At 38.9% G+C, this 25,435-nt stretch overlaps 1 protein-coding gene across 2 annotated transcripts in view; it reads left to right on the top strand.

Moving 5' to 3' along the window:
• The window catches only part of LOC139944454 (probable ATP-dependent RNA helicase DHX34), a 94,328-nt gene that overhangs the window by 65,420 nt on the left and 3,473 nt on the right, over positions 1-25,435 (top strand). Inside the window, exons 1-24 of one of the 2 annotated variants that reach the window (XM_071941472.1) lie at positions 3,828-3,962; positions 4,633-5,317; positions 6,539-6,627; positions 6,823-6,984; positions 7,625-7,710; positions 8,333-8,470; positions 10,444-10,633; positions 11,270-11,487; positions 12,013-12,066; positions 12,933-13,160; positions 13,293-13,400; positions 13,938-14,034; positions 14,559-14,706; positions 17,950-18,124; positions 18,503-18,589; positions 19,450-19,524; positions 20,159-20,269; positions 20,667-20,825; positions 21,723-21,812; positions 22,233-22,379; positions 22,831-22,973; positions 23,973-24,083; positions 24,642-24,763; positions 25,266-25,433. In XM_071941472.1, coding sequence (XP_071797573.1) covers positions 4,710-5,317; positions 6,539-6,627; positions 6,823-6,984; positions 7,625-7,710; positions 8,333-8,470; positions 10,444-10,633; positions 11,270-11,487; positions 12,013-12,066; positions 12,933-13,160; positions 13,293-13,400; positions 13,938-14,034; positions 14,559-14,706; positions 17,950-18,124; positions 18,503-18,589; positions 19,450-19,524; positions 20,159-20,269; positions 20,667-20,825; positions 21,723-21,812; positions 22,233-22,379; positions 22,831-22,973; positions 23,973-24,083; positions 24,642-24,763; positions 25,266-25,433 — 3,514 coding nt within the window. In that variant the 5' untranslated portion in view covers positions 3,828-3,962; positions 4,633-4,709. Of the gene's footprint in view, positions 1-3,827; positions 3,963-4,632; positions 5,318-6,538; positions 6,628-6,822; positions 6,985-7,624; positions 7,711-8,332; positions 8,471-10,443; positions 10,634-11,269; positions 11,488-12,012; positions 12,067-12,932; positions 13,161-13,292; positions 13,401-13,937; positions 14,035-14,558; positions 14,707-17,949; positions 18,125-18,502; positions 18,590-19,449; positions 19,525-20,158; positions 20,270-20,666; positions 20,826-21,722; positions 21,813-22,232; positions 22,380-22,830; positions 22,974-23,972; positions 24,084-24,641; positions 24,764-25,265; positions 25,434-25,435 lie in introns of those variants that run through there. The other variant, XM_071941473.1, reaches the window with a different exon arrangement.

Here is a 25,435-nt window from a genome sequence, read left to right as displayed (position 1 = left end):
TGCACAAAAATGTTTCGGAGCACAGCCGCCTACTTTTAATTTTCGGTATCAAGAAGTCTGGAAGCCGCTCTAAAACTTTGAAATCTGAATTGGGGGACATGCCAGAATGACGCAGGTACAAACTGCGTCTCTCTATCGTTTTTAGTTCCAGAATAATTCAAAAGTATAGCTGAAAGTTTTTATAAGTCCGGGCTTTTTTTCAACGCATATATTTGTTTTCTCCAATAATCACCACATGCCGTGTGTATCATGCGTTAAATATCCACAATTTACGGTGTGTGTCGGGTCTACTCCCTGGCCTCTAGCTTCACTTTGAAAATCCCCATAGCAGTAATTTTTGTACGAGAGGAAAGCCCTTGAAATTGTCCATCCAATGGTGCTAAACTTGTTTAGATTGAGCAATGATTTTGGGTCAAATTGACCCGCTGTACTTTTGATTTTCTCTGTGCACAAAAATGTTTCGGAGCACAGCCGCCTACTTTTAATTTTCGGTATCAAGAAGTCTGGAAGCCGCTCTAAAACTTTGAAATCTGAATTGGGGGACATGCCAGAATGACGCAGGTACAAACTGCGTCTCTCTATCGTTTTTAGTTCCAGAATAATTCAAAAGTATAGCTGAAAGTTTTTATAAGTCCGGGCTTTTTTTCAACGCATATATTTGTTTTCTCCAATAATCACCACATGCCGTGTGTATCATGCGTTAAATATCCACAATTTACGGTGTGTGTCGGGTCCACTCGCTGACCTCTAGCCTCGCTTTGAAAATCCCAACAACATTAAGTTTGACACGAGAGGAAAGCCCTTGATCATATCTATCGAATGGTGCTAAACTTAATTAGATTGATCAATTATTTGGGGTTGAATTGGCCAGTTGTAACTTGTGTTTTTTTCTGTGCACATAAATCCCATAGGTAGGCTTGTTGAGTTAGCTTCGGAGCACAGCCGCTTACATGTCTTTTTCGCTATCAAGAAGTATGGAAGGCGCCCTAAAACTTTGAAATTCGGATGCAGGGACATGCAAGGATGACTCAGGTACAAACCGCGTCTCTCTAGCTTTTTTAGTTCCAGAATTATTCAAGAGCATAGCTGACAGTTTTTAAAAGTCCGGGCTTTCTTTTCAATGAATATATTTTTTCCCATTAAATCACCACGCGCCGTGTAAATCATGCATTAAACTCCCCGAATTTAGGGGTGTGTGTCGGGTCCACTCGCTGACCTCTAGCCTCGCTTTGAAAATCCCCACAACATTAAGTTTGACACGAGAGGAAAGCCCTTGATCATATCTATCGAATGGTGCTAAACTTAATTAGATTGATCAATTATTTGGGGTCGAATTGGCCAGTTGTAACTTGTGTTTTTTTCTGTGCACAAAAATCCCATAGGTAGGCTTGTTGAGTTAGCTTCGGGGCACAGCCGCCTACATGTCATTTTCGCTATCAAGAAGTATGGAAGGTGCCCTAAAACTTTGAAATTCGGATGCAGGGACATGCAAGGATGACTTGGGTACAAACCGCGTCTCTCTAGCATTTTTAGTTCCAGAATTATTCAAGAGCATAGCTGACAGTTTTTAAAAGTCCGGGCTTTCTTTTCAATGAATATATATTTTTTTCCATTAAATCACCACGCGCCGTGTAAATCATGCATTAATTTCCCCGAATTTAGGGGTGTGTGTCGGGTCCACTCGCTGACCTCTAGCCTCGCTTTGAAAATCCCCACAACATTAAGTTTGATACGAGAGGAAAGCCCTTGATCATATCTATCGAATGGTGCTAAACTTATTTAGATTGATCAAGTATTTAGGGTCGAACTGGCCAGTTGTAACTTGTGATTTTTTCTGTGCACAAAAATCCCATAGGGAGGCTTGTTGAGTTAGCTTCGGAGCACAGCCGCTTACATGTCATTTTCGCTATCAAGAAGGCGCCCTAAAACTTTGAAATTCGGATGCAGGGACATGCAAGGATGACTTGGGTACAAACCGCGTCTCTCTAGCATTTTTAGTTCCAGAATTATTCAAGAGCATAGCTGACAGTTTTTAAAAGTCCGGGCTTTCTTTTCAATGAATATATTTTTTTTTCCATTAAATCACCACGCGCCGTGTAAATCATGCATTAATTTCCCCGAATTTAGGGGTGTGTGTCGGGTCCACTCGCTGACCTCTAGCCTCGCTTTGAAAATCCCCACAACATTAAGTTTGATACGAGAGGAAAGCCCTTGATCATATCTATCGAATGGTGCTAAACTTATTTAGATTGATCAAGTATTTGGGGTCGAACTGGCCAGTTGTAACTTGTGATTTTTTCTGTGCACAAAAATCCCATAGGGAGGCTTGTTGAGTTAGCTTCGGAGCACAGCCGCTTACATGTCATTTTCGCTATCAAGAAGTATGGAAGGCGCCCTAAAACTTTGAAATTCGGATGCAGGGACATGCAAGGATGACTCCAAAAAAAAATCAACATTGACTATTATGAATGGCCCCTTACAGTGTTTAAAAGTAAAGACTTGCATTCTTTCTTGTGACCTACCGACATGACCAAAGCCTATAGCCACACACAAGTGGGACTGACAAATGCCTATTATGTCGTAAAAGAAAGAGAAAAAAGGACCCAAAAACAACCTTGGTCGTGGGTGTCAGGACAATTCATACCTTTGCCACGAAGCTTCGTACCCTGGACACTTTTCAAGGTACGAAGTCACTTAGGACACTTCCCACCTTGGCAGTTCGTACCTTCTCTCGAGACACTTCCTACCTTCGTACTAATTCGGGATTTCTGCATGCATCGTTTATGATTTTTTTTTTGTGCTTTTTGATAGGATGATTATGAAATAAAAGCAAATCAAACCAATTGTTACTATTTTGTTGGGATCAAGGAGCCATTTTGACGATTGCGTGATTGTTTGACTTCTGAATAATTATTTGTACAAAAAATAATTCAATAAGTATTATCAACTTTTATCTCAAATTATTGAGGAATCCACATTTTAATGAAGGTACGAAGTGATTCAGCTGACGGTCACTGCGTACCCCGCCCACGGTACGAAGTGACCAATTTGGTTATGGTACGAAGTGTCCATGGTACGAAGTGGCAAATGTACGAAGTGTCCGACACCCGGGTCATGTACCGAACAGGTTGCATTTAATTGTTGCATTACCGATAAAAACATCACATACAGATACTTTTTTGTTTATCTTTTCAGCTTTAATGTAGCTATCCAGATGATCTCTACAAATTATTGGGCGGGAATTGTTTGGCAATCTTCCCATCCTTTTGGAAGTGCCTCTGGCCATGGCCGAGGAAGTCTAATCACATGCCACCATGAAGAATTTAAGCTTGGCGCTCTTTGACGACTCCATGTCTTTTTCTTGCTCTTTGGTGGCCAACAAGGATTCCCCTGTTCCTTAAACATGTCTGTAATTCTTCGACTTTTAACCCGAAGAAATTTTGTCCATGTTGAAACACGGGCACTTCCTTATCTGACCGTACCAGCTACGCTAATGCCGCATGTCACACCCGCACACACACACGTACCCAACCAATATACCGGTCCATTAAGCTACGCCCCATTGCGTATTGACCAATCACAACGCAACGATGGTCCGACATGCGTGCGTGTATCTTGGCACACGTGGCAGAGTACTGCAGGAAGGCATTGGGGAGCCCCACGTATTCTTGCTCACACGTGCGTTGTGGGCGGAGCCTACTGGATCGGTCTCCTAATGGGTGTGTTCGTTTAGTTCCCCTGGGTCGACCCGGTGCGTGGCGGGTTTTTTTTTCTGGGACGAACGTGGATAATTATCTGCACACGCTTGTCCTGGGAAAAAAACCGCCACACACCGGGGTCGACCCGGTGAAGCTAGCAAAAGGGCGCCCTCTGTTGGTGAAAAGCCATTACGGTAACAATAAACCTTCATGCGTGATTTTGTAAACATCACTTACCGGGGAGGTAAAGGTGAAGAATTGCACGTAAGTAGGCAAAATAATATTTGTGATGTTCTTAAACAAAACAGTGAGTTGATTGGGGTGAGGAGAGGATTTTCTAGAAGAGCAATTGTAATTCTATTGCTTTGTTTAAATTGAGCAAGGACAATACTGATTTGAAATGAAATCATTGCATGATTGTGAGTGATTGATTTTGCCATGGTCACTGCTTATGGTGGGACTCGTCTAGCCCACCTTGTTGAGCTGTAATGGCTCCGCTTTTAACATCGGTCTCATCACTGTCAGTGATGAGACCGATGTAAAAGTGTTTGCAATCTGTATTCGCGTCGTCCGTGGATTGTAGCATTCAGGTCTGTAACTTAATAATAATAGTACAGTATTTAGAAATGTTTGGGGTGTTATAAAACAAATATTGACTGCTTTTACTCGTGCAATGGTTAACAACTATGACTCCCGTTCTATTTTCCCCTCGGGAGTCATAGTTTTAACCATAGCACTCTAAGCAGTCAATATTTGTATACGAAACCACTGAGACTGCTTGTAGCTACATACACTGTACATGTAGAGGCAGTTTGAATCCTATTAGCAGCAGGTATCACAATAGTTGCAATAAGTACCACAATGATTTAATACATTGGAGATAAATTGGCATTTGAGATAAAGAATATTAATTGAGTTTTTTTGTTTTGCACAGGTGACTGCATATTGGGGGACTATTAATGGAGTCTGACAAAAGGGCATCAGATTCCTCTCAACATTATCAACGCCATCATGGCAAACATTGAGCATAAAGAAAAACAACGATCATTGGATGAAAAAGTTGACAAGAAGCAAAGAACTACCAAACACTCTCACAGTCGTAAAGACGGAAGCAGTACAGACTCTAGAATCAAAACAGATAAGCATCCTTATGATTATGAAAGAAGTTCAACATCGCAATCAAGAGGACGGGATCGGGATGAGAGTGATAAGAGGTCATCTTCCTCACGCGACAGAAAAGAAAAACATAGAACTTCATCTTTGTCATCTTCAAGCCATAAAACATCACCCACAAGGGACCATAAACATGATAAAAGAAGTTCAAAGTCTTGGACTTATTATGGTTACACTGCCAATGATGTTCCCAAACAAGAACAATCAAGATCATTGGACATTTTGCCAGATATTGGGATTCATCGAAGCTCCATGAATCAGGATGATTCAATGACGTCAAAGACACAGAAGGTTAGAGAAAACGATATCAAACTTTCATCTCGGGAGAAGCCCCCTGATCGGCACCCAGTAGAGGAAGCTGTCGTACTTGATGGAGTGTTCAATTGGGAGAGACACCGGCGAGAATTAGATGCAATATTTTTCAGAGATGACGGAATCATCAAAAGGTAAGCACAGTTGATCACTTCATGTTTTAGGTTGCAGCAGGCCTGATTGATACTTCATGGAGGCAACAAAGGCGATTGCTTCAGCCCTCACGGACATTGCCTTAGTGCCCTTGAAATTCCCCAGTAGAAATTTACAATTTTCTCATACATGTGTAGGTCATCATGTAGGTTTTAAGGCCGTTGTCTAGACTGCTCTGGGTTGGCGAGGAGTGCAAGGAGGAAATGCCTTTTCTTAAACGAAGCTTACAGGCCTAAAGTTGGTTCCGTACAATTTTCTGTGCTTACCCATGGTACTATTGGAGAACCTTGCGAGTAAACCACAGGATGCTGGAGTCTCAGAACGCTAACCCTTAACCTCCCATTGAGGCAATACTACAGTAAATAATGGTGGCAGCCTGTCCATCCTTGTATGCCACTGTTGAACAACACCATAATAAAGGTCTGGAAGGTGCATGCCTATGTGCCGGGACTCAAGTTTTACAGTGAACCTGAGGGCAGTGGTTTGTATGTTGGGCCAGTATAGACTTATGTTCCGACACGTTCGGTGGCCTTGTGTTTTTTCAAAATTGAATAACACGACAGGACTGTGTCATACCTTGAACAGAAACAAATCATGTTTAAATGTTGACTGCGAGTCAGAAAAAACTTTTCAATTCTACTGAGTAATATGCTTACTTCACAAAAACTCCTTGAACTATCAGGTTTGTTCTGCTATCGTCTCCCGTTAGATGATAGCTGATCGAACCTCATAGTTCAAGGAGTACTTCACAAACATTTCTGGTCCAGTATAAACATTTTTAACTACAACAAGCCTTGCGATCTTCTGGGATTCTTCTCCCACATTCTTTTACCCTGTGTACACGTTACAAAATGAAACGTCCTGGGCCCAATTTCATAGAGCTGCTAAGCACAAAATTTCCTTACATGTAGTATGAATTAATAAAAACAAGATTACCAAGGAAGTTTCCATTTGTTGCATATTGCTTGCTACTGGTACAGCTGTTGTTTGCTATAAATTCTGAAAATCGCCTGGAAATTCGGTTGGTTATCCCGTTTTTGTCAAGGTAAAAGTTTCATGCTAAGCCACATTTTGTGCCTAGCAGCTCTGTGAAATTGGGCCAAGCTGGAAATTCAGGTCAGCAGTCCGGCTGCTAGAAGAAAATTTATGGTTCTCCGAAGTTGTTCTGGTGTTAGTAATTAAGTTTTGTTTTTTACTTTCAGAAAATCTCAGGATTATAAAGATTTCTGGAAGTTCTTTGAGCGTTACCAAACTTTCCAATTCAAGCAGAGTTCAAAGCGACTTGATAAAGGTAATGTTTGTTCACTCTATGAGTTGGGGATTTGTAGTGATGTAATATTGAAATCACAAAGTTTGTTTCAAATAAAAGTCCAGCAAGTGGCCTGTCGTGGTCTAGTGCATTGAACAAATTTCGTATCAAAAATCTTGTTGTTAACAAACAACAAGATTTTTGATACGAAATTTCTTTAAATTTTTCCAATTGTAGGTAATGCTGAAAATGAAGCTGATAAAAAGAAGAGCTCAGGGAAATCTCCAGTACTAGGACTGCCCCTGAGATATGATAAGAAACATCGCATCAATATGAAATTGGTCATCAAAGGAATTGATGAGGCTGAGAGAAGGTCATCATGGCTTAACACTTCTAAAGGTACACTAAAGGGACTTAACACATTTGGTAATTATTAAAGACCAGGGCCCAATTTCATAGAGCTGCTTAACGGTAAGCAAATTTTGTTGCTTAAAACCATTCTTCCCCCATGCTAAGTGCACACCTATTTCACAAGCTTAAAAGCACGTAAACAAACTGTGCGCACAAGATTTTAGATCAGCAAAAAAAAAAGGTGCCTTAATTTCAACCCTAACAACCTCAACATGAAGGGAGCAAGAATTGAAAGTCAAAACTCAAGCCCTTTTAACCATTTACAAGGACCTTGCATTCCTGTGTCAACATGCATCCATATTATGGCTCTGATGATTTTGTGACTAAATTTTGTCAGTAATTTTTTTTTCTGCATGGGGGAAATAAGTTTTGGTTGTGTAATGTGTATATTTACACATTTTTTACTAAGAACATTTACATTGGAAACAATAAAAAAAAGTCAATTCAGGACATGACCTTAAACAGTATGACCTTTTTGGTCGAGTGGAAGTAGGTCAAATTTTGCAGCCATTAATTGTGGCTGCTAATTACCATTTTGTTACACGCCCACTTATGGCCACTATAGCCCCCCTAAGGGTTTATCTTCACATCTATATAAGTTCATTTCAATTTGGTTTTGTAATTGTAGATGATGAAGACGACTTACCAAAGGAGAGGATAAGAGAATTCTGCAAGGTTCTGTTGTACTACATGGACTTCTGCCAAAAGCAACAGGTGAACTATAGATGTACAAATTCACCTAGAATCCAAATCAGCAACAACTTGTGCCTAGAGCGTCACTGAGTGATGGATATGAGCATTATCATGAAGCTATTTATATTTAATCTTATCATCATGCAAAGGGAAGATAATAATGAATAATGAATAATAATATTTATAATAAACAACATTTCTAGCTCTGGTGTTTCTGATCAGCAGAGTGAGAATTTGTATCCCAGTTGTGACACGTGTGTCCTTGAGCAAGACACTTAACTATAATTGCTTCTCTCCACCCAGGCGTAATGGGTACCTTTGAGAGCAGAGATATTTCTAAATGATAGTACTTCTATGACACTCTACAATTAACACAGTGCCTTACAAGAAAAAAATGGGTGTATAAAGCCCTACATAAAAACAATCATTATTATTATTATTCGTGCCAGTAACTCTTGAGTCGGGCTACGTCATGTAGCCTCTCATTTGTCCCCCTTTTGTCTAGATGTTTCCCCAGAGCTTTTTTAATGGTGCCAAGCGCTCCAACCCCTAAACAGTACATACTACTTTCACTTTTATTATTCACTTTTATAAATTCATTCTTTTCCCTTTACGACTGACTCTGTTTATATTTCATTAACAGTTTACAAAGTTGGCTAAGTTACTCCATGATAAAGCCAACCTCCCTATTGCTCGATACCAGGATATGATCGTAGATGCAGTCAGAGCCAACCAGACAGTTATTGTGGCTGGAGACACAGGGTGTGGAAAGTCAACGCAGGTGAGTTGGACAAAAGTTCTATTGAGCATTTGGGCCTTTGATACAGCTCAAAGAAATTATAATATTATACAAATAACGAATGTTTATAAGTGCAATGGTGCGAATATGTTCTTGAGTTGAAAGATGGAAATTTTTATTCAACGAGGCGGAGCCGAGTTGAATGGAACATTTTAGCTTTCAACGAATGAATATATTTGCACTATTGCACGAACTAAAAACATTCATTATTTGTTTTATATCACATCCAAGTAGATCTTTGTCATTTTAATTGAAGGATACAGCTTTCAAAACAAACAAAGCGTAGGCCTACAATTTTTAACTGTGAAATTACCCCCGTTTCTTTTGGGTCGCCCTGTTGGAGTCAACAGTGACAATGTGCGTTCTGTACAGCTATTTTAAGACATGCAGAGGCCGAATGTACACGTACATGCCTTGCAGTATTACACTGCTGCGGTACCCAAAGACACGCGCACACAGTGATGTTTTTACTCAGCGTGCAATAGTACTTTTTGGATGGAACGAAAAATGCACATGAGTGACATTGCGTGCAATAGTACTTTTATTTGCTATCACGTGACAGACAGACCTCCAATCAAATGGCAAGGATCTGCTTGGGTGTTATATAAAATAAAATAATTTTTTTAATGCTGAGGTTTTTTTAAATTTATTCAATTCAAGTTAAGATTTATTTCATACTACTCTTCTCAAGATATAACAGATACAGAATTGTTTTGTCATTTGTTTCGTTCTTATTATGATAGTTGTTGTTAAAACTTTTAATCTTTTTGTTTAACTTTTTAACATTAACTTTTATTGTCTCTATGTACAATGTACAGTGTGCTGAGATAATTGTATGTGGTGCACTTGAAACAATAAATGATTAGATTATGATCACGATTATGATTATGATTAGAATGTTGAATAGATGTATGCAAAATAGTAAACACAGATAATGGAGAGGTATGAGGCTGTCAAATTAAAGGCAGCGGACACTATGGCAATTACTCAAAATAATTGTTAGCATAAAAACTAACTTAGTAACTAGTAACAGAGTAATGGGGAGCTGTTGATAGTATAAAACATTGTGACAAACTGCTTCCTCTGAATAACAAAGTTTTCGAAAGAAGTAATTTTCCACTAATAAGATTACAAGACCTCAGAACTAGATTTTGAGGTCCCAAAATCAAGCATCTGAAAGGACACCAACTTTGTGTGACAAGGGTGTTTTTTCTTCCATTATTATCTCGCAACTTTGACGACCAATTGAGTTCAAATTTTCACAAGTTTGGTACTTTGTGCATATATGTTCAGATACACGAAGTGAAAAGACTGGTCTTTGACAATGTACCAAGTGTGTCTTTTTAGCCAAGGCTTGTAGAAGACGGCCTATAGACAGACAAACTTCAAACAATGAGAAAAATAAGTAACAAGAAAACCTTTACAATAAACAGACTGGGTTGCTATGAGAGAAGTACATGTGATGTATAAACTAACAGGGCTAAAGCAACTGACTGATGACATTATGTAGGAGCTGGATTGGCTATTGCTTTGCCAGTTCTTATGGTGCTTTAACACACCAGGGGTCGATTTCACAAAGAGTTAGGACTTGTCCTAACAAATTGCATGGATAGTCTTAAGTAAGGACGAGTAACTGGTCCTAACTCGAGATAGAACTAGTCCTACTCAACTCTTTATGAAATCCACCCAGAGTGTGTCTCAGAGGGCCTATTTCAATCCAGTACTCCTGGAATATGCTGTGCCTGCCTTGTTTATAATAAACCATCAAGCTTTTGAGTGTTGACTGCAAGACTTTTAAGAAACTGGCGGCAGCAGACATAACAGTCCTTTTTTTGCGGCTCTGAGCAAGCGCGCACATCCTCAGTATTGCACATGTAGGTCTGAGCACGCATTACTACTGATGAGAACTGTGTAAAAGGATGATCCAAAAATCTCCCATTGCTTGTCTGTTTCAGGTGCCACAGTATCTGATGAAAGCGGGCTTCAAGGGAATAGCCTGTACCCAGCCTCGACGCATAGCCTGTATCTCCCTGGCTAAGCGAGTTGGGTTTGAAACACTACATGAGTATGGCATGGAGGTGGGGTACCAGATTCGATTTGAGGCCAGTAAGAGTTCATCAACCAAAATCCTCTTTCTCACTGAAGGTAATAAGAAATACTATAACTTTGTGCAACCCCCCTTCCTTAAGTCAGCCCAAGAGGGAAAGCATGTTTATTTGCTTCAATATTGCAAAGGTGGTTGGTTTGAATCCTACTCGCGTAAGGTGCCTGTGATTTTTACAGAACTCGGGGAAAGTACTGAGTACGCAGTGCTAACACACATCGGTGTACGGGTAAAACTAAACCTATTATGCTCCCAAAATGTCCATGTTTACTTCACTTCCAAAACGAATCTGCTTGAGAATAACCGCGTAGTCAAGGGATGAGAAATTGAAGACCTTTCAGACTTTCTTCTTTTGTCAGTCTACCAGGTATTAACAGAAACTGTTGGGGTTTTTTCTCAATTAGACTTCCAAATGATTTTTTTTGTCAGAGTCAGAATTTTTTTCATTTTTATTATTTTAAATTTAAATTACAAAAAAAATGCTTGATTTGATTAGGGCTACTGTTGAGACAGCTGAGTTCTGACCCTACCCTACAGCAGTATAACATCATCGTTCCAGATGAGGTTCATGAGCCACTGAATTTAACATTAACTTTTAACACGCAAGAGCTATTTTTATTTCTTTAAGCGCAAGAGCTACTTTATTTGACTTGATTTGATTTTACTGACCATATTAGGGCTACTGTTGAGACAACTGAGCTCTGATCCTACCCTACAGCAGTATAACGTCATCGTTCTGGATGAGGTGCATGAGCGTCATCTCCATGGCGATTTCCTCTTGGGAGTCTTACGTTGCCTCCTGGAGCAAAGAGAAGACTTGAAGCTCGTCCTCATGTCAGCTACAATCAATATCGGTCTCTTCTCTGGCTACTTTGATAAGGCACCAGTCATTCAGGTACTTTAAGTTTCTTTTCATTTGTTAGTCCGCCGGATTTTCAGTCATGTGAGGGCTCTCTCAAAATATTTATCACACCCCGGTAGTAAATTTATTCATACCCCAAAAAACTTTAAAGACACTAGACAGTATATTGGTAATTGTCAAAGACCAGTCTTCTCACTTGGTGTATCTCAACATATGCATCAAATAACAAACCTGTGAAAATTTGAGCTCAATTGGTTGCCGAAGTTGCGAGATAGTAATAAAAGAAAAAAAAATTGTTTTTTATGCCAGATGATGTTCAAAATTTTGCTATGAAAGGGTATCAAATAAAATGGCATTTTACACCTTTTTAGCATGAGGTTTAGAGATGAGCAATTTTCAACACGTTCTCTTTTAGAACTCAAGATAAAGTGCCTCACAAAATTTATTCCAGCCTAGGAGCACCTCTTTAGAAGAAATAATATTAACTTTGAAATTCATACATGTTGTTGGAATCTTATACTAAATCTTAAACGTTGCCATTTGTATTCTGTTATTCAGGTTCCAGGCCGGTTGTATCCAATTACAATGGAGTATGTTCCTATCAAAATGGAGGTATGTTTAAAAAAGAAATTATTGATGCCATAATCCTTTAAATAAACATTACAGAATTGGTATGAAAAACTTCTTCTAAGATCGCAGAAAACTTATGGGTCTAATGGTAATAATGGTAGAAGATCCCTTGAAATATTTTTGTCTGAAATGTCATATTTGATGAGAAATAAACTAAAACTAATTTCCTGTTTGGATTGTTATCCTTTTTTTTAATCGATTTCAGGCAAATTGTTTTTCACTATTTCACCTATCTATCTCAAACTTCTACAGGTTTGTCAGTATATGTTTATGGTGGATTGATTCTGTAGGTGGTGGTGCAAATAGTTTGTTCCTTTAATGTATAGAGTTTAAAGTGTAAACTTTGACAAGTGTACTTGCCAGCTTGGTGTTTATATCCCCTTGAGGACGTTTGCCGAAGATCTCCTGAAGATGACTAGAGCAAGCTAGTCGAATCGTTGAGACCAATTTAAGAACTCACTCCGCGGTAGTGTAGTTAAAAATGATCCTTCATATATAAGCTAAAGTAATAATAGTCCCAGCCAATTTTCTAAACCTTCCGCTCAGGTAGTAGTTTAAAAGCAGGATAGTTCTTTTCAGAACTGAGAAGTCTCCTGAACAATCCGATAAATCTACTCTGTGGTAGTAGAACATAGAAAGACAGTTCTCTAAAGAACAAACTCTACCTGGCAAGTAGATACACACATGGTGTTACCGCAAACCAAATAATACATTGACACCTCACCATGCAATGCCTCAAATCATATACAGGAATATCTTTAAACAAATATATATAAAACTGAATATGACTTCTCCACCATGCCATGCCTCAAGGCACATCAAGTATTTCTTTTCTTCCTATCCATTAGGAGCAGAGCTCCAAGTCTGAGAAGCTTGACCCTCGACCTTATCTACGCATCATGCAGCGGATTGATAAGAAGTATCCGTCCTCGGAGAGAGGAGATCTACTCATCTTCCTGAGCGGCATGTCAGAAATATCCAGCGTGACGGAAGCTGCTAAGCTCTATGCTGAAACGACAAAGCGATGGATTGTTTTATCTCTACACAGTACACTGTCCATCACTGAACAAGATAAAGTAAGTGACATAGTTGACAAGTAGTTGATTGTAGCCAACACCTTGAAGTGGCCTCCAGGCCTTGTATGTTTGTCGACTTAAATAAAGAGCAACAAATAATTAAAAATACATTGATTGTGTTTATCTGTGCAGGTGTTTGACATCGCCCCTGAAGGCGTCAGGAAGTGCATTGTGTCAACTAATATCGCTGAGACGTCCGTTACTATCGATGGCATACGCTTCATTACTGACTCAGGAAAAGTAAGTAGTTTTTTAATTTTCTTCAAAATTTGTTTCACAATTGATTCTTTTGCATCTGACTTCACAAACCTGAAAAAGCTCCGCGACTGAAATGACCGGAGTCAAAGGAAAACTCACTGGCTGAGAGTTGTTAGTGCTGCGTACATGCGTGCACAAACCTAAATTTAAATTGTTGCTTTTATTATTACATTATTATTATTCTTTTATTTTAGTTTTTTTGTTTTACCCATTCACCGATGTGTGTAGCACTGTATACTCAGTACTTTCCCGAGTCCTGTGAACAGAATATCTCAGGCATATTATCGATGCAACTTTAAATTCTTTATTTTATATTGATTGATTGATTGATTGATTGATTGATTGATTGATTGATTGATTGATTGATTGATTGATTGATTGATTGATTGATTGATTGAATTGGTTTATTGCTATTCGTATACAAGTATACAATATAAATTGCCTCGGATCCCGTGCTTAAAAAGACATTATATTAAAGAGAAAATTGTTAAAAAATAAAGGAATATTGACATCTTGTAGGTGAAGGAGATGAGTTACAATGCAGAAGCCAAGATGCAACAACTGCAGGAGTTTTGGATTAGCAGAGCAAGCGCTGAGCAACGTAAAGGAAGAGCAGGTAAGAGTGATAACAAATAACAGTCATGTAATTCAAAATCGCTAAGTTTTTAACCTATACGCAGTTTACTCATTACAAAGTTATCACCTAGCGTGTCACGGTCAGGCGGACAAGAACACCCGAGCTTTGGTGTTTCTGATCAGCTGAGTGTGGGTTTGAGTCTCGGTTGTGACACTTGTGTCCTTAAGGAAGACACTTGTTCATTGCTTTGTCCTTCGGATGGGACGTAAAGCTGTAGGTCCGGTGTGTTGTCTAATGCATGTAAAGGAGCTCAGTGCACTTATCAAAAAGAGAAGGGGGTTTGCCCCGGTGTGTTCCTGGTTTGATTGGTAGAGTATTGCTCCACAGCACCTTGTAAACCATTACATGGTGCTATGTTAAAGGAGTAGATCTCATAAATCAAATGTAGTCCCACATACCTGGCAGAAAAATACTGTATGTTGATGCGCCATGAGCGTCACTGAGTGAGGAATATGCGTGCTACATGAAGCTACTATTATTTTTATTACATTTTGTTCTTCCAGGGCGTACCGGGCCAGGTGTATGTTTCCGTCTTTACGATGAGTCAGATTACGATGAGTTCCAGGAGTACTCAACGCCTGAGATTCACCGAGTTCCACTGGACTCACTCATCCTACAGATGATGGCACTGGGACTCAATGATCCTAGAAAGTATGTCATATTGTTTTTCCCCTGCCTTTCAACTCTATAGACCCCTGCATGTGGTTTGGGTTTTCAGTCTCTACCTAATATTTGGATTTTAAATTAATCTGTTCAGTGACAACTTTCGCCAATGAATGCATTTAGTGACGCCGCCATCGTGCATATACATGTAGTGTTTTTTTAACACGCTCACAGTCAGCAGTCGGATGAATAACTGACCTTCAATTCAGTTGTACAATTTAATTGATTTTGTTGTCAATTATTAGTGCTAAAATTGACTCAAACATTTTGTTTCGAAATGAAACAGTTCGCTTTGTGAAACATGATGATCACTTTTAATTTTCAATGTTTGATTGATCTTACCGAATTATATTCTACCCAAAATGCTGTACTTTTTTATCTCATCTGAGCGCCCTGCTTGTTTTGCCAACACTTCTCACGATTTAATGTAACATCTGTTGGTGAATATCCCTTAGGGACTTCCATGATCGCAACGCCAGTTTGCAGCAAACACTTCCGCTACTAACTCATCTTTCTTTAGTGGTGAAACTTAATAATTGTCTGTAGATAAGAAACGCAACTGACCTTGGCTGTGTAAACATCGTGTTTTTCAAATTTTCAGTGCGATATTCGTGGCCTTTATTATTTTCTCCTTGTGTTGCCGTATAGGCCTTGATATTTTCCCTCGAGTGCTGCAAAAATATTGAAGTTTTATGTGTTTCAGACCATCTACATGTATATTCATTATGACAGTTAAATCATACTCAAAAGACGGCAAAACAGACACCTTAACGATCCATTTGCAAATCAGAACAATCTGAAAACGGTTCTTACTGCCAGCCAAGTGATTGAGGTGATCATTCTCCTTCCCATTCACTGCAACAGGTGTTACTGCATGGTACGATGACATCATGCATAAATGTATATGGGGACAAAATTGTAACCGGACGCAGTTACATGTACATGACAAGACAGACCACAACCAAGTTTCTCGTTCCGAATCACTGGGAATTTTAATGAAGTAGAATAGCTTTGAGCTTTGACAAAAAGTAATAGGCCAACCGTACGTTAAATTATTTTGAATGTGTGTTGTTGAAACTTATCTAAATTTAAGCTGAGTAATTCTTGCTTGGATCGAAAGTTGAATATGTGAAGGCATGCATCTCTTGCACATTATAGAGGAAAGTTTGTTATGAAACACAGTATTTTTTAAGAAAGGTTTTGGCATACAATCTGAACAGGATTCTTGGTGCACTTCGTATAATGAATAAACCTAAATTAGCTCACATCCCTAAGACGTGAAGGTACTGCATTGTAACAACGACAGTGAATAGCCTGTGTGTTTTTGTAACTGCAGTTAGGCCTGACCAACTGCAAAAGGGCCTGCCTTACTACAAATGGGTCTGCCCGACTGCAAATGGGCTGCCCAACTTCAAATGGACTGCCCAACTTCAAATGGGTAGCCCAACTTCAAATGGGCAGCCCAACTGCAAATGGGCCGCCGAACTGCAAATGGGTCGCCCAACTGCAAATGGGCCTGTCCAACTGCAAGTGGTCCTGCCCAACTGCAAGTGGTCCTGCCCAACTGCAAGTGGTCCTGCCCAGCTGTGGCACAGTTGTTAGTGTTACCATGGTGTTACATTGGCGGCGAATCGAGTAGGGCCAATGATTTTCTGCGATCGCGGAAAACAGACAGAATTTGCGGACTTCGCCCTTTGAAACGGAAACGGGATTTTAGAAGAAAGAAACAAAAGGAAAAAAATGAGAATTCTTGTTATACTTTTTTTTATGTGCTTTAGGCCAAAACTATTGCAATTGCATTCTATATTAAGGATCTTTTTGTACGAGATCTTAACCATGGATCATTCTTTTTTACTTGATCCATCCAGTACACACATTGTATACATGCGGAGGGCATTCACGGCACGTTTTTTACATTTTCTTTTCACCCAAGTTGCATTTTCTTCCTCCCTTTTACCAACAATAATACACAAACTATATTATCTATAAGAACACATACAATGTTTTTGATTCTCGGAAAGGTCTAAAATAAAATCGTAAACTGTCAACATTCTGGCGCCAAAGCGAAAACAAAATGGCTGACATTTTTTTAGTGGAGGGAGAACGGTCACGTCCATAGACTTGGTCCCAAGTCTGTGATCATGCTGAAACAGCACCCTCTTGTGGATACACTTACGTCATTAGCCTCAATGCATGCAATGTGGCTGATGCAGAGAAACAACTGCAGTTTTTAGACTTGGAATTAAGTCTATCACGTCATGTGCATTGATACTGCAGCCACAAAGCATATGCTGTTAGATGATTTTCCTTCCCCGTGCCAGAATTATTTCCCCGTCCCAGGTGTATTTCCCCGTCCCAGCCAAACCAAACAATGATGGATGAACAAAGGATGCTTTCAATTATAGCCAGGTAAAATTTACTAAAATACACTTACTAACACCAAATGAGTTCAGTTTTTCAGAATTTCTTTTTTATAATTACTTTCCGATGTTTTAGAATAAGTTTGCCTTAAACGTACGCATGCTTTAAAAGGAAACAGATGTATTGTAACCGGCAGCACTATTTTATCTACACGAAATATTAGTGCGAAAGCACAGCACAGGCGGTTGAAAGAAAATTCACACAAACAATTGACCGTTTTCTGCCATTCCTTGATGGATTTTTACCATTCAAAAACTTAAAAAGAAAACCTGACATTTAAAATTCTAATTATTTTAAATATAATATCACTCAATATCCTAGTGTTCCATTGAAATAAATGGACATGGATTTCTTCAGGCGGGATGGCTTTAACATCTTTGTCAAACACTTATCGGATTAGTGGTGATAACAATCTTATTCCACGACTGATTTTCCCAATTGAAAACCCTCCAAATGTATGCGTCATGACCCGACCAGATACAAGGTTCATGGTTGGGTCGGTCAGTCAGCTTTTTAGAGGGCTTTTATTGTGTGTGTGTACATGTATTTTTCCCTCTGTATCATGCAATGCATTGGAGTGTGTTTAGCGTGTAGCGCAGGGAACGTTAGCGGTTTACTCTAATCCAAACTAATCCTCCATTGTGTCTTAATCACCACGCTTCAAGCTGACACACTGGGATCATGTTTATTGTTTTTCTAAAGGCTTATAATCTGAGCGATAGTGTATGACCCGTGCTTAAGGATGATTAGCCTCCTAAATTATTATTATTATACTCTCATTATACAAGCTTGTGTGTGTTTTGATTACAGATTCCCGTTCATTGAGCCGCCTCCTGCCTCTAGTGTAGAGAGCTCCATCATCTTCTTGAAGGAGCAAGGAGCTCTGACTCAACAGGAGAAGCTGACATCCATTGGGAGACTCCTTGCTGACCTACCTGTAGATGTAGTCATTGGAAAGATGCTCATCATGGCTACAGTCTTCAAGGTGAGTGTCAACAATGTTTTGTTCTGCTGTTATCTTTTAGCCTTTTTGCTCCTTTTGTTTTCTCTTTTAATAATTTTGTTGTTTTATAATTGTCTCCTCTGTTTTATGTGTTGCTTTCACTTGATACCGTTGTTCTTTTTCTGCACTTTGAACATTAGGCGTTCTCTTCAAGTGCGCGCTAATCCTCCAATCAGATTGGCAGAATGGAGTGGTGATAAAAACCTATATTGCACGGCTAATATCAGTACCATGCGTCTTGTGTGTTCTATGTCACGCTCCAAGTTTGCTCGTGGAAATACGGAAAATACATTCCACTCATGCTTGTGTGATAACTTATATTGTAAAAATTCTCCAAATCGGTTGTTTTGGTCATTACAGATGATAGAGCCAGTGTTATGCATTGCAGCATCTCTCAGTGTCCAATCACCATTCACAAGTAGAGCACACAGGGACTCGGAAGCTATGGCAAGTAACTCTTGAAGTTTATAGTACATTTGGGGGATGAATTTAGGGAGAGTCCAAAAGTAGTCTACATAGCTTTTTATGTCTTACTTGAGTCTAGATTCCTACTGAAGAGACCTTTGAAGGCACTGGACACCTTTAATAAATGTCAAAGGATTCTCACTTGGTGTATCCCAGCACCTGTAAAAAGTTGTGCTCAATTGGTCATCAAGTTGCAAGAATATAATGAGAGAAAACACACCCTTGTTCCACAAATTTGTGTGCTTTCACGCCTGATGTTTTTCATGTTTGAGTGAGAAATTGCTTTTTTCTCAAATACTACATTACTTCTAAGGGAGCCGTTTCTCTCAATGTTGTATACTATCAACAGCTCTCTAGTGCTTACTACCAAGTAACTTTTTATGCTAACAATTTTTTTTGAGTAACGACCAAAAGTCTCCAGTGCCTTTTTTACACGGTAATCTGACAGCTACTTTTGGCTCTCTGTGGTGTGCAGAAATATTTAAAATCATCTTGCACCCTGCATTTATGTTAAATGTATTTATTTTTTACAATTAATACAGTGGTTTTAGACTTTAAAAGAACCCACTCCTGTCAGTAATGGTAACATTTTGTGAAATAACAGTTGGTAAGACACTGCTCTAGAATTGAAAAGGTTGTGGGTTCGAGTCTTGCCCGAGTAGTATGCCTGTCATTTGTTTTCACAAAGCGCGGGAAAGTACTGAGTATACAGTGCTAACAACCATAGGTGTATATGGATCAAACCAAAAATAATATTTTGTTAAATATTGGATTTTAATATCTATCATGTAAAATTAACTTTTTTAATTATTGTAAACATTTTCGTTTTATTTGATAAACAGACTGCACGGCGCCCTCTGGAGTCTGACCATGGAGATCCTTTCACATTATTGAATGCATTTGATGAATGGATTCAAGTAAGTTCAATTTATAATTTTAATAGCTGTTTTAATGCTGGACACCTTTGCAAGTTTTCTCACTAAAAAGTTTCCCCAGGGTAAATAAGAAATCAATAAATAAATAACTGTCAATGAGTTTGCAATTATTCAAGGTTTTAGCTTACACCATAAATTTGAAAAAAAAAGTATACTGTTCGAGGCTTGACATTTTCAATATATTTATTAGCTCCATTCAGACCATAGTGACCCCAAGTGGCTTGTGTACCCAAGTGGCTCGTACTGAAATACCCATTCGGCTGCAAATAACTGCAAGTTGACTCTTGTTATACTTATCCCTGAATTTACCTTTTTTTTTATTTTACTCATGTGAACATGGGGTCTTAATTTTTCATAATTTGATATATATAAGCTAAATTGAATCTGTTCTTATCATATTTGAACTTTATTTATGTCATAGTTTACCTTGAATTCTGCCCAAATTATTGGTATACAATTATTCATAAATGTATGCTCTTTATTTGGTGACCAGGGTTCGAATCCCACCTAAGTTCCCCTGTGGATGTTTTCCCCAAAGAACTCTTAAAAATCACTGTAGAGTAAAATCCAAAATCATAATCTAATTTTAGTTAATTGTATCCGACCATTGTAACAGGTAAAGGGCAAAGGTCAACCTTCTCGAAAATGGTGCAAGAAACGAGGATTGGAAGAGCAACGATTCTATGAGATGTCAAAACTCAAGAGACAGTTTGAAGCACTTCTCAGGGTAGGTGACCATTAAAGGGATTTGAACCTCCATGCAGGGTGTCATGGCTGAGTGGTTATAAAGAGCATTAAATTCAAGTTCTGGTGGTTAAGTCAGAGTGTGGGTTCGAGTTCCAGTCGTGACACTTGGTGTCCTAGAGCAAGATACTTTCACCCAGAGAGGGTACAGGTTGATAGTGTGTTTGAAGAAGCCTTTGGATCGCTAAGGTTGCCTAGCATGCCTAGGTTGTTTACTCCCAAGGGAGCTGAGAAACATAAAGAGAGGTTATTTGGCCCTATGACCAGGGCACTAATGTAAAGGGAATTATGAGATGGTTATTGTGAAAAGCGCTATATAAGAATTTTGTTATAATAATTATGAACAATGACATTTCAATTTAATCAATTTGTTGATGTAGGATCATAACCTTGTGGAGAGATTGAGCGATCCATCTGAGAGGCGCTATAGCAGCGCAGAGAGGTATAAACGGAATCTAGAAAAAAGACAGCTCAGAGATCTGAAGAAAAAAGAACACAGTGGGCCCAAGAAACGCAAAGTTCTCCGATTAGGACAGGAGGTCAGTTTGTTTCTCTGTATTAGTAGGACATTATCTTGTTTGTATTTATTTATTTATTTATTTGTATAATAATATATTAACTTTTTATCAATCAATCGTAACATTTAGATGGTACCATATTCAAATGATCATTGCTCATGCAAGCTCTTGTAAAGAGTGACGTGTTAAAAGTTTGTCTTTTAGGTGATTGTCTGATGTGGTAAGGAAGACTGTTCCTGATCCAGGGTGTGTGGCAGAACAGGCGCAGTCACCCCAACTGTGTTTGCTTCTAGGAATGTATTCAATAATTGTTAGAACTGTTTTTTGTTTGTTTATTTGCTGGGTATTTTTCTTCAGTATTTAAAATATTGAGGTTTGGTCAAAAGCATTCCCTACAGTTGCAGAAGTTGCATTTGGTTTGGTTCTACATCACCATGGTGCCTATGAAATACCTCAGATGTTAATAGACCTTATGCATTGACGTCATCCAGCCACCATCTTAGAGGAAAAACGGGGACGAAACAATCGAGACGCACGGATTTGTACGTGCGGCCAACAGTATTGGCCAATGAACAACCTCCTTTTGACCTCTGGGTGAGGGCGCTCTACTGAAATGACGTCATGTGCATAAGGTCTATGGAAGAAATTGTTATGTTTTATCTGTGCTCATGTGAAGGGGTCAGGAGACCTTCTGCATTGCAGGCAGATGCGTACCACGTTGTGCAATGTGTACGGATGCGATTTCTCTGTTTTTTACTGGAAATCCATTATTCTTTAAGTACCCACCTCCCAAAACAATTAATAATAATAATTTGTCAGAGGGCAAGAGCGCCTTCAGAAATTAAATTGGTAGGTGCAGATTGTGTGGAGGTGCTTTCCGCTTTGTGCTGAATACTTTGTGTTTTGTTGGTACTGCAGGACTTTGATGCGAGCGATGATGAAGATGATGATGGCAAGGACCTCAAGAGTCTAGAGTTCAAATTAACCCATGACCTCAACCGCCTTCAGGTAACACAGAAAATAGTGAAAAAACCATCACACATTTTATTGAGTGACACCGATTGGTAAAAAAATTGATAGAATGCTCACTGAGCAATAAACTCCACACGGGAAACTAGTTTTATTTTTTTCTCATCGAATATATGACATTGGGGAAGTCATTCTTTCAAATTCTACATTGCACATCATCAATCGAAAAAATAATCTCACTGAGCAATAAACTCCAAACCAAAATTTTTGTTTTCTATTTCTCATCAAATTATGACATTTCAGACTGTAATATTTCAAATGTGTCATCTTAGACAAGTTTTTTCTTACCATTCTGTAAAGTTCCTTTAATGTGAGGTTTTATTCAAAGTATAGCTTACAAAGTATAGTTAACAAATATTTTTTAACCCTATTGGTTTCCCCCCCCCCCCCCCCGTGCAGACCACAGCTAGCCTGAACCGTAGCTTCACTCTACGTCAGCTGAACCTTCTGAAGGTGATTCTGTGTAGCGGACTCTACCCACAGCTAGCCATCGCTGAGGATTGCAACACCTACCGCCGAGAATGTGACCAAGTATTCCACACCAAGGTATGCATTTTTCCTAAAATCAAGTTTTTATATGATCTCTTTTCACCTTAGCGCCTTTTCACACGAGACAACTTTTTACGGGGCAACTTATAGGCAGCCAACTGCAGTGTGTGCTACAGGACCACTTTGGTAGCAGATGAGTCTTTCTTAGAACAATGTCTTACGATCCCCGAGAACAATAAGTGAAAAATCAAATGTGAATGCATTTTCTTCTTAGAGATTACCTAGAACTGGTTGCCTGTAAATTCCCTCGTGTGACATAGGCCAAGTCAAGAAGTTACCAACATTAACAAGAAAGACACATCTTTTGTTTTGAATAAACCTCCAGAATACTTGTTGACGTAATGTGGCTAAGTTTTTAAGAGGACCGGACTCAAGCAGTATAAACTTTGGCAGGGTTTGTCTTTGTTATACAGTAAACCATTGAACTACCAATGATCTTGTTTTTCAGGCCAAGCAATTTGTTCTTCTTCATCCAACTGGAGTATTTGCCAACAACCCATCCGTCCTTGAACCACCAGAGGAGAAGGACCAAGTAGGCCATTCTAGTTCCAGAGGGGCCTTGAGCAGTAAACATCAACTCCTTGCATATGTGTAAGATTGTTTTATCTTTAATTCATAAATACCCCAGACACTTTCTCTACTCCTATTGGTGGAGAGCGCGTCACGTGGGGGTGTTTAAACAGTTGATAACGACCCACGCGCATCAAACAGATTCTTCACAAAGTTTTTGAAAAAATATTTCAAACCTCAAATTTTCAATTGTTAAAGTGTCTATAATTGTATTTTTTTACGTTTTTTTAACAAAAGGTTATACATGAATGGGAATGAAAGAGTAGTGACTCCTTTTTAAACGTCCGTTTAAAACCTTGCAGGGTCAGTGCTGTGTGATAAACACCCTCGCCTTCACATGGCCGCCGACCCTGCCTGCTTTAAACGGCCGTTTAAGAACTTGTCACTACCCTTTTATTTCCTTATTTACCCTAATCACCACAGCCAAGTAACCAAATTAAAACAGTTTGTTCATACTGACTGTGAATGCAAATGCGATACAATTTTATTATATGTTAGAATACAAATTTACTAGCAATGGAGAGCTGTTCATAGAATAAAACATTGTGGGAAGCGAATCCCTCTGAAGTAATGAAGTTTTTGAGAAAGAGATAATTTCTCAATATTTTGAATCTGAGAAAGACTTGAGGGCTGAGGCCTTTCTCAGTAATCTTAAAGCACACAAATGCAATAAGAATAATTTTTCTTTCAATTTGACCAACATTATTTATTTTAAGCGTATTTCAGGATACACCAAGTAAGAATACTTGTCTTGCCAATATACAGGACATGTCCAGCCGTCAGTTTCACCAAAATCTTCATAAATTTGTATTACAATGTAATCTTAGGACTTAGGACGAGTAAAGTCCTGTAGCCAAAGACGTAGTACGCATTGAACCCATCCCAAGTTAGGACAGGTTACTCGTCCAAACTCGAGATGGGATTCATTCTAGCGTTTTGTGAAATCAGCTGCTAAGGGATAGAGTGCAATGGGTCTATTGTCTTTTATATGAATTAAATAGTTTCACCGTTTTCTTTCAGATCTCTACTGGAAACTAACAAACCATATTTAGTAAACACAATGAGGGTACCAGCTTTACAGACTGTCATGTTGTATGCAAACTGCTTGGATACCAACCCGTCATGTACAAGGTAACTTCCCAGCCTTGGCAGTAAAGGTGACATTGTCATCACATTTTGTTTCCAAAATAGCATAAAGTAATATTTTATAACTGAGATAACAATACTTAAGAAAATGGAGATAACACCATATGGAACACCCCTGATTGCAGTGTAGGTCTTTCAAAACCAAAGATAAATGTATGGAAGTAGGCTTTGCACTCAGAAGCTTTCGCGCTCTCGAGCTTATTTACGCTCATATTTCAGGGTGGTTGTTTTGACAGTAATAAACAAATTCTATTGAATATTATTATAGCATTGTGTAAATCTCCATATTTTGCATCAAAGTTTTGGCTAGCTTCCTTCTACATGTATGCAGCAGAGGGGCTACAAGTTACCGTGTAAGCAAAGAAGCACAGGGAATATGAATGCACTTAATAAAACATTCCCTGCTAACTTTAAATGCAGAACTCCCTGCTTCTGTAAGAGCAGATTCTTTGCTTACTGTAAGCAAAGCCATGAAATTGGGCCAAGTTCTGTTGAATCAAGTCAGGAACCATTTCATTTTTCAAATTTGTACTTGTATTTCAGGTTTGTTGTCGATGAGTGGATTGAGTTTACCATTCCTGATGTAGATACAGCCGAGCACATCCTATCTGCTGTCATGCAGCTACGAGCTTCATGGCTTCAACTCCTTGAAATAAGACTAAAAGGTAGAAACCTTTTAAAGGTTGCTGATTTGTTATTCCAAGGACTAGTCACTTTCTATAAATCAGTGCATAACCGAACGTCACTTAACATCAATAGGCAGTCAGTAAAAGGTTTGGGTACTTTTTGTTAGACACAAAACAAATTTTCCGCAGGTTTACATTAATGATGGTAGAAAGCTTCCCTTCAAATATTACTTGCTGAGGTGCTGTAGTTTTTGAGAAATTAGTAAAACAATGTCACAAAAAAAGGTTTTGTCTCGTCACAGGAGACAACAAATATTTTAGCATGTGCATCTTATTTACTTGACTCTCCTGCAAACATTGCTCTAATTTAGGGGGTTCTCAAAAACTTGACAACTACGTAATGAAGCTGAAACTTTTACAGGTAAATTATATTACATACATTTCCATTCACAGTGAGTAGGATTCATGTCATGACCAAAAACCTCTACAAAAGTTATAAAAATCTGGCCCTGATTTGGAATGTTTGACTTTGTATTTGCAGACAGTCAGGTGTCCGTTGAGTCTGCGGGTGGGCGTGGCAATCTGCGTGTTGTACACCAGGAGAGAGTTCTATCTATTAAACTAGCTGAGTTTCTAGATTGCCACGTTGAGTACACAATGAGGAAACTTGGCTCAACTGAACTGCACAACCTCTACACTGGCCCTCATGGT

Source organism: Asterias amurensis, chromosome 11 (genome assembly GCF_032118995.1).
Source record: "Asterias amurensis chromosome 11, ASM3211899v1".
In the NCBI taxonomy this organism is placed as follows: domain Eukaryota; kingdom Metazoa; phylum Echinodermata; class Asteroidea; order Forcipulatida; family Asteriidae; genus Asterias; species Asterias amurensis.
This window is presented reverse-complemented; position numbering and strand designations above follow the sequence as displayed.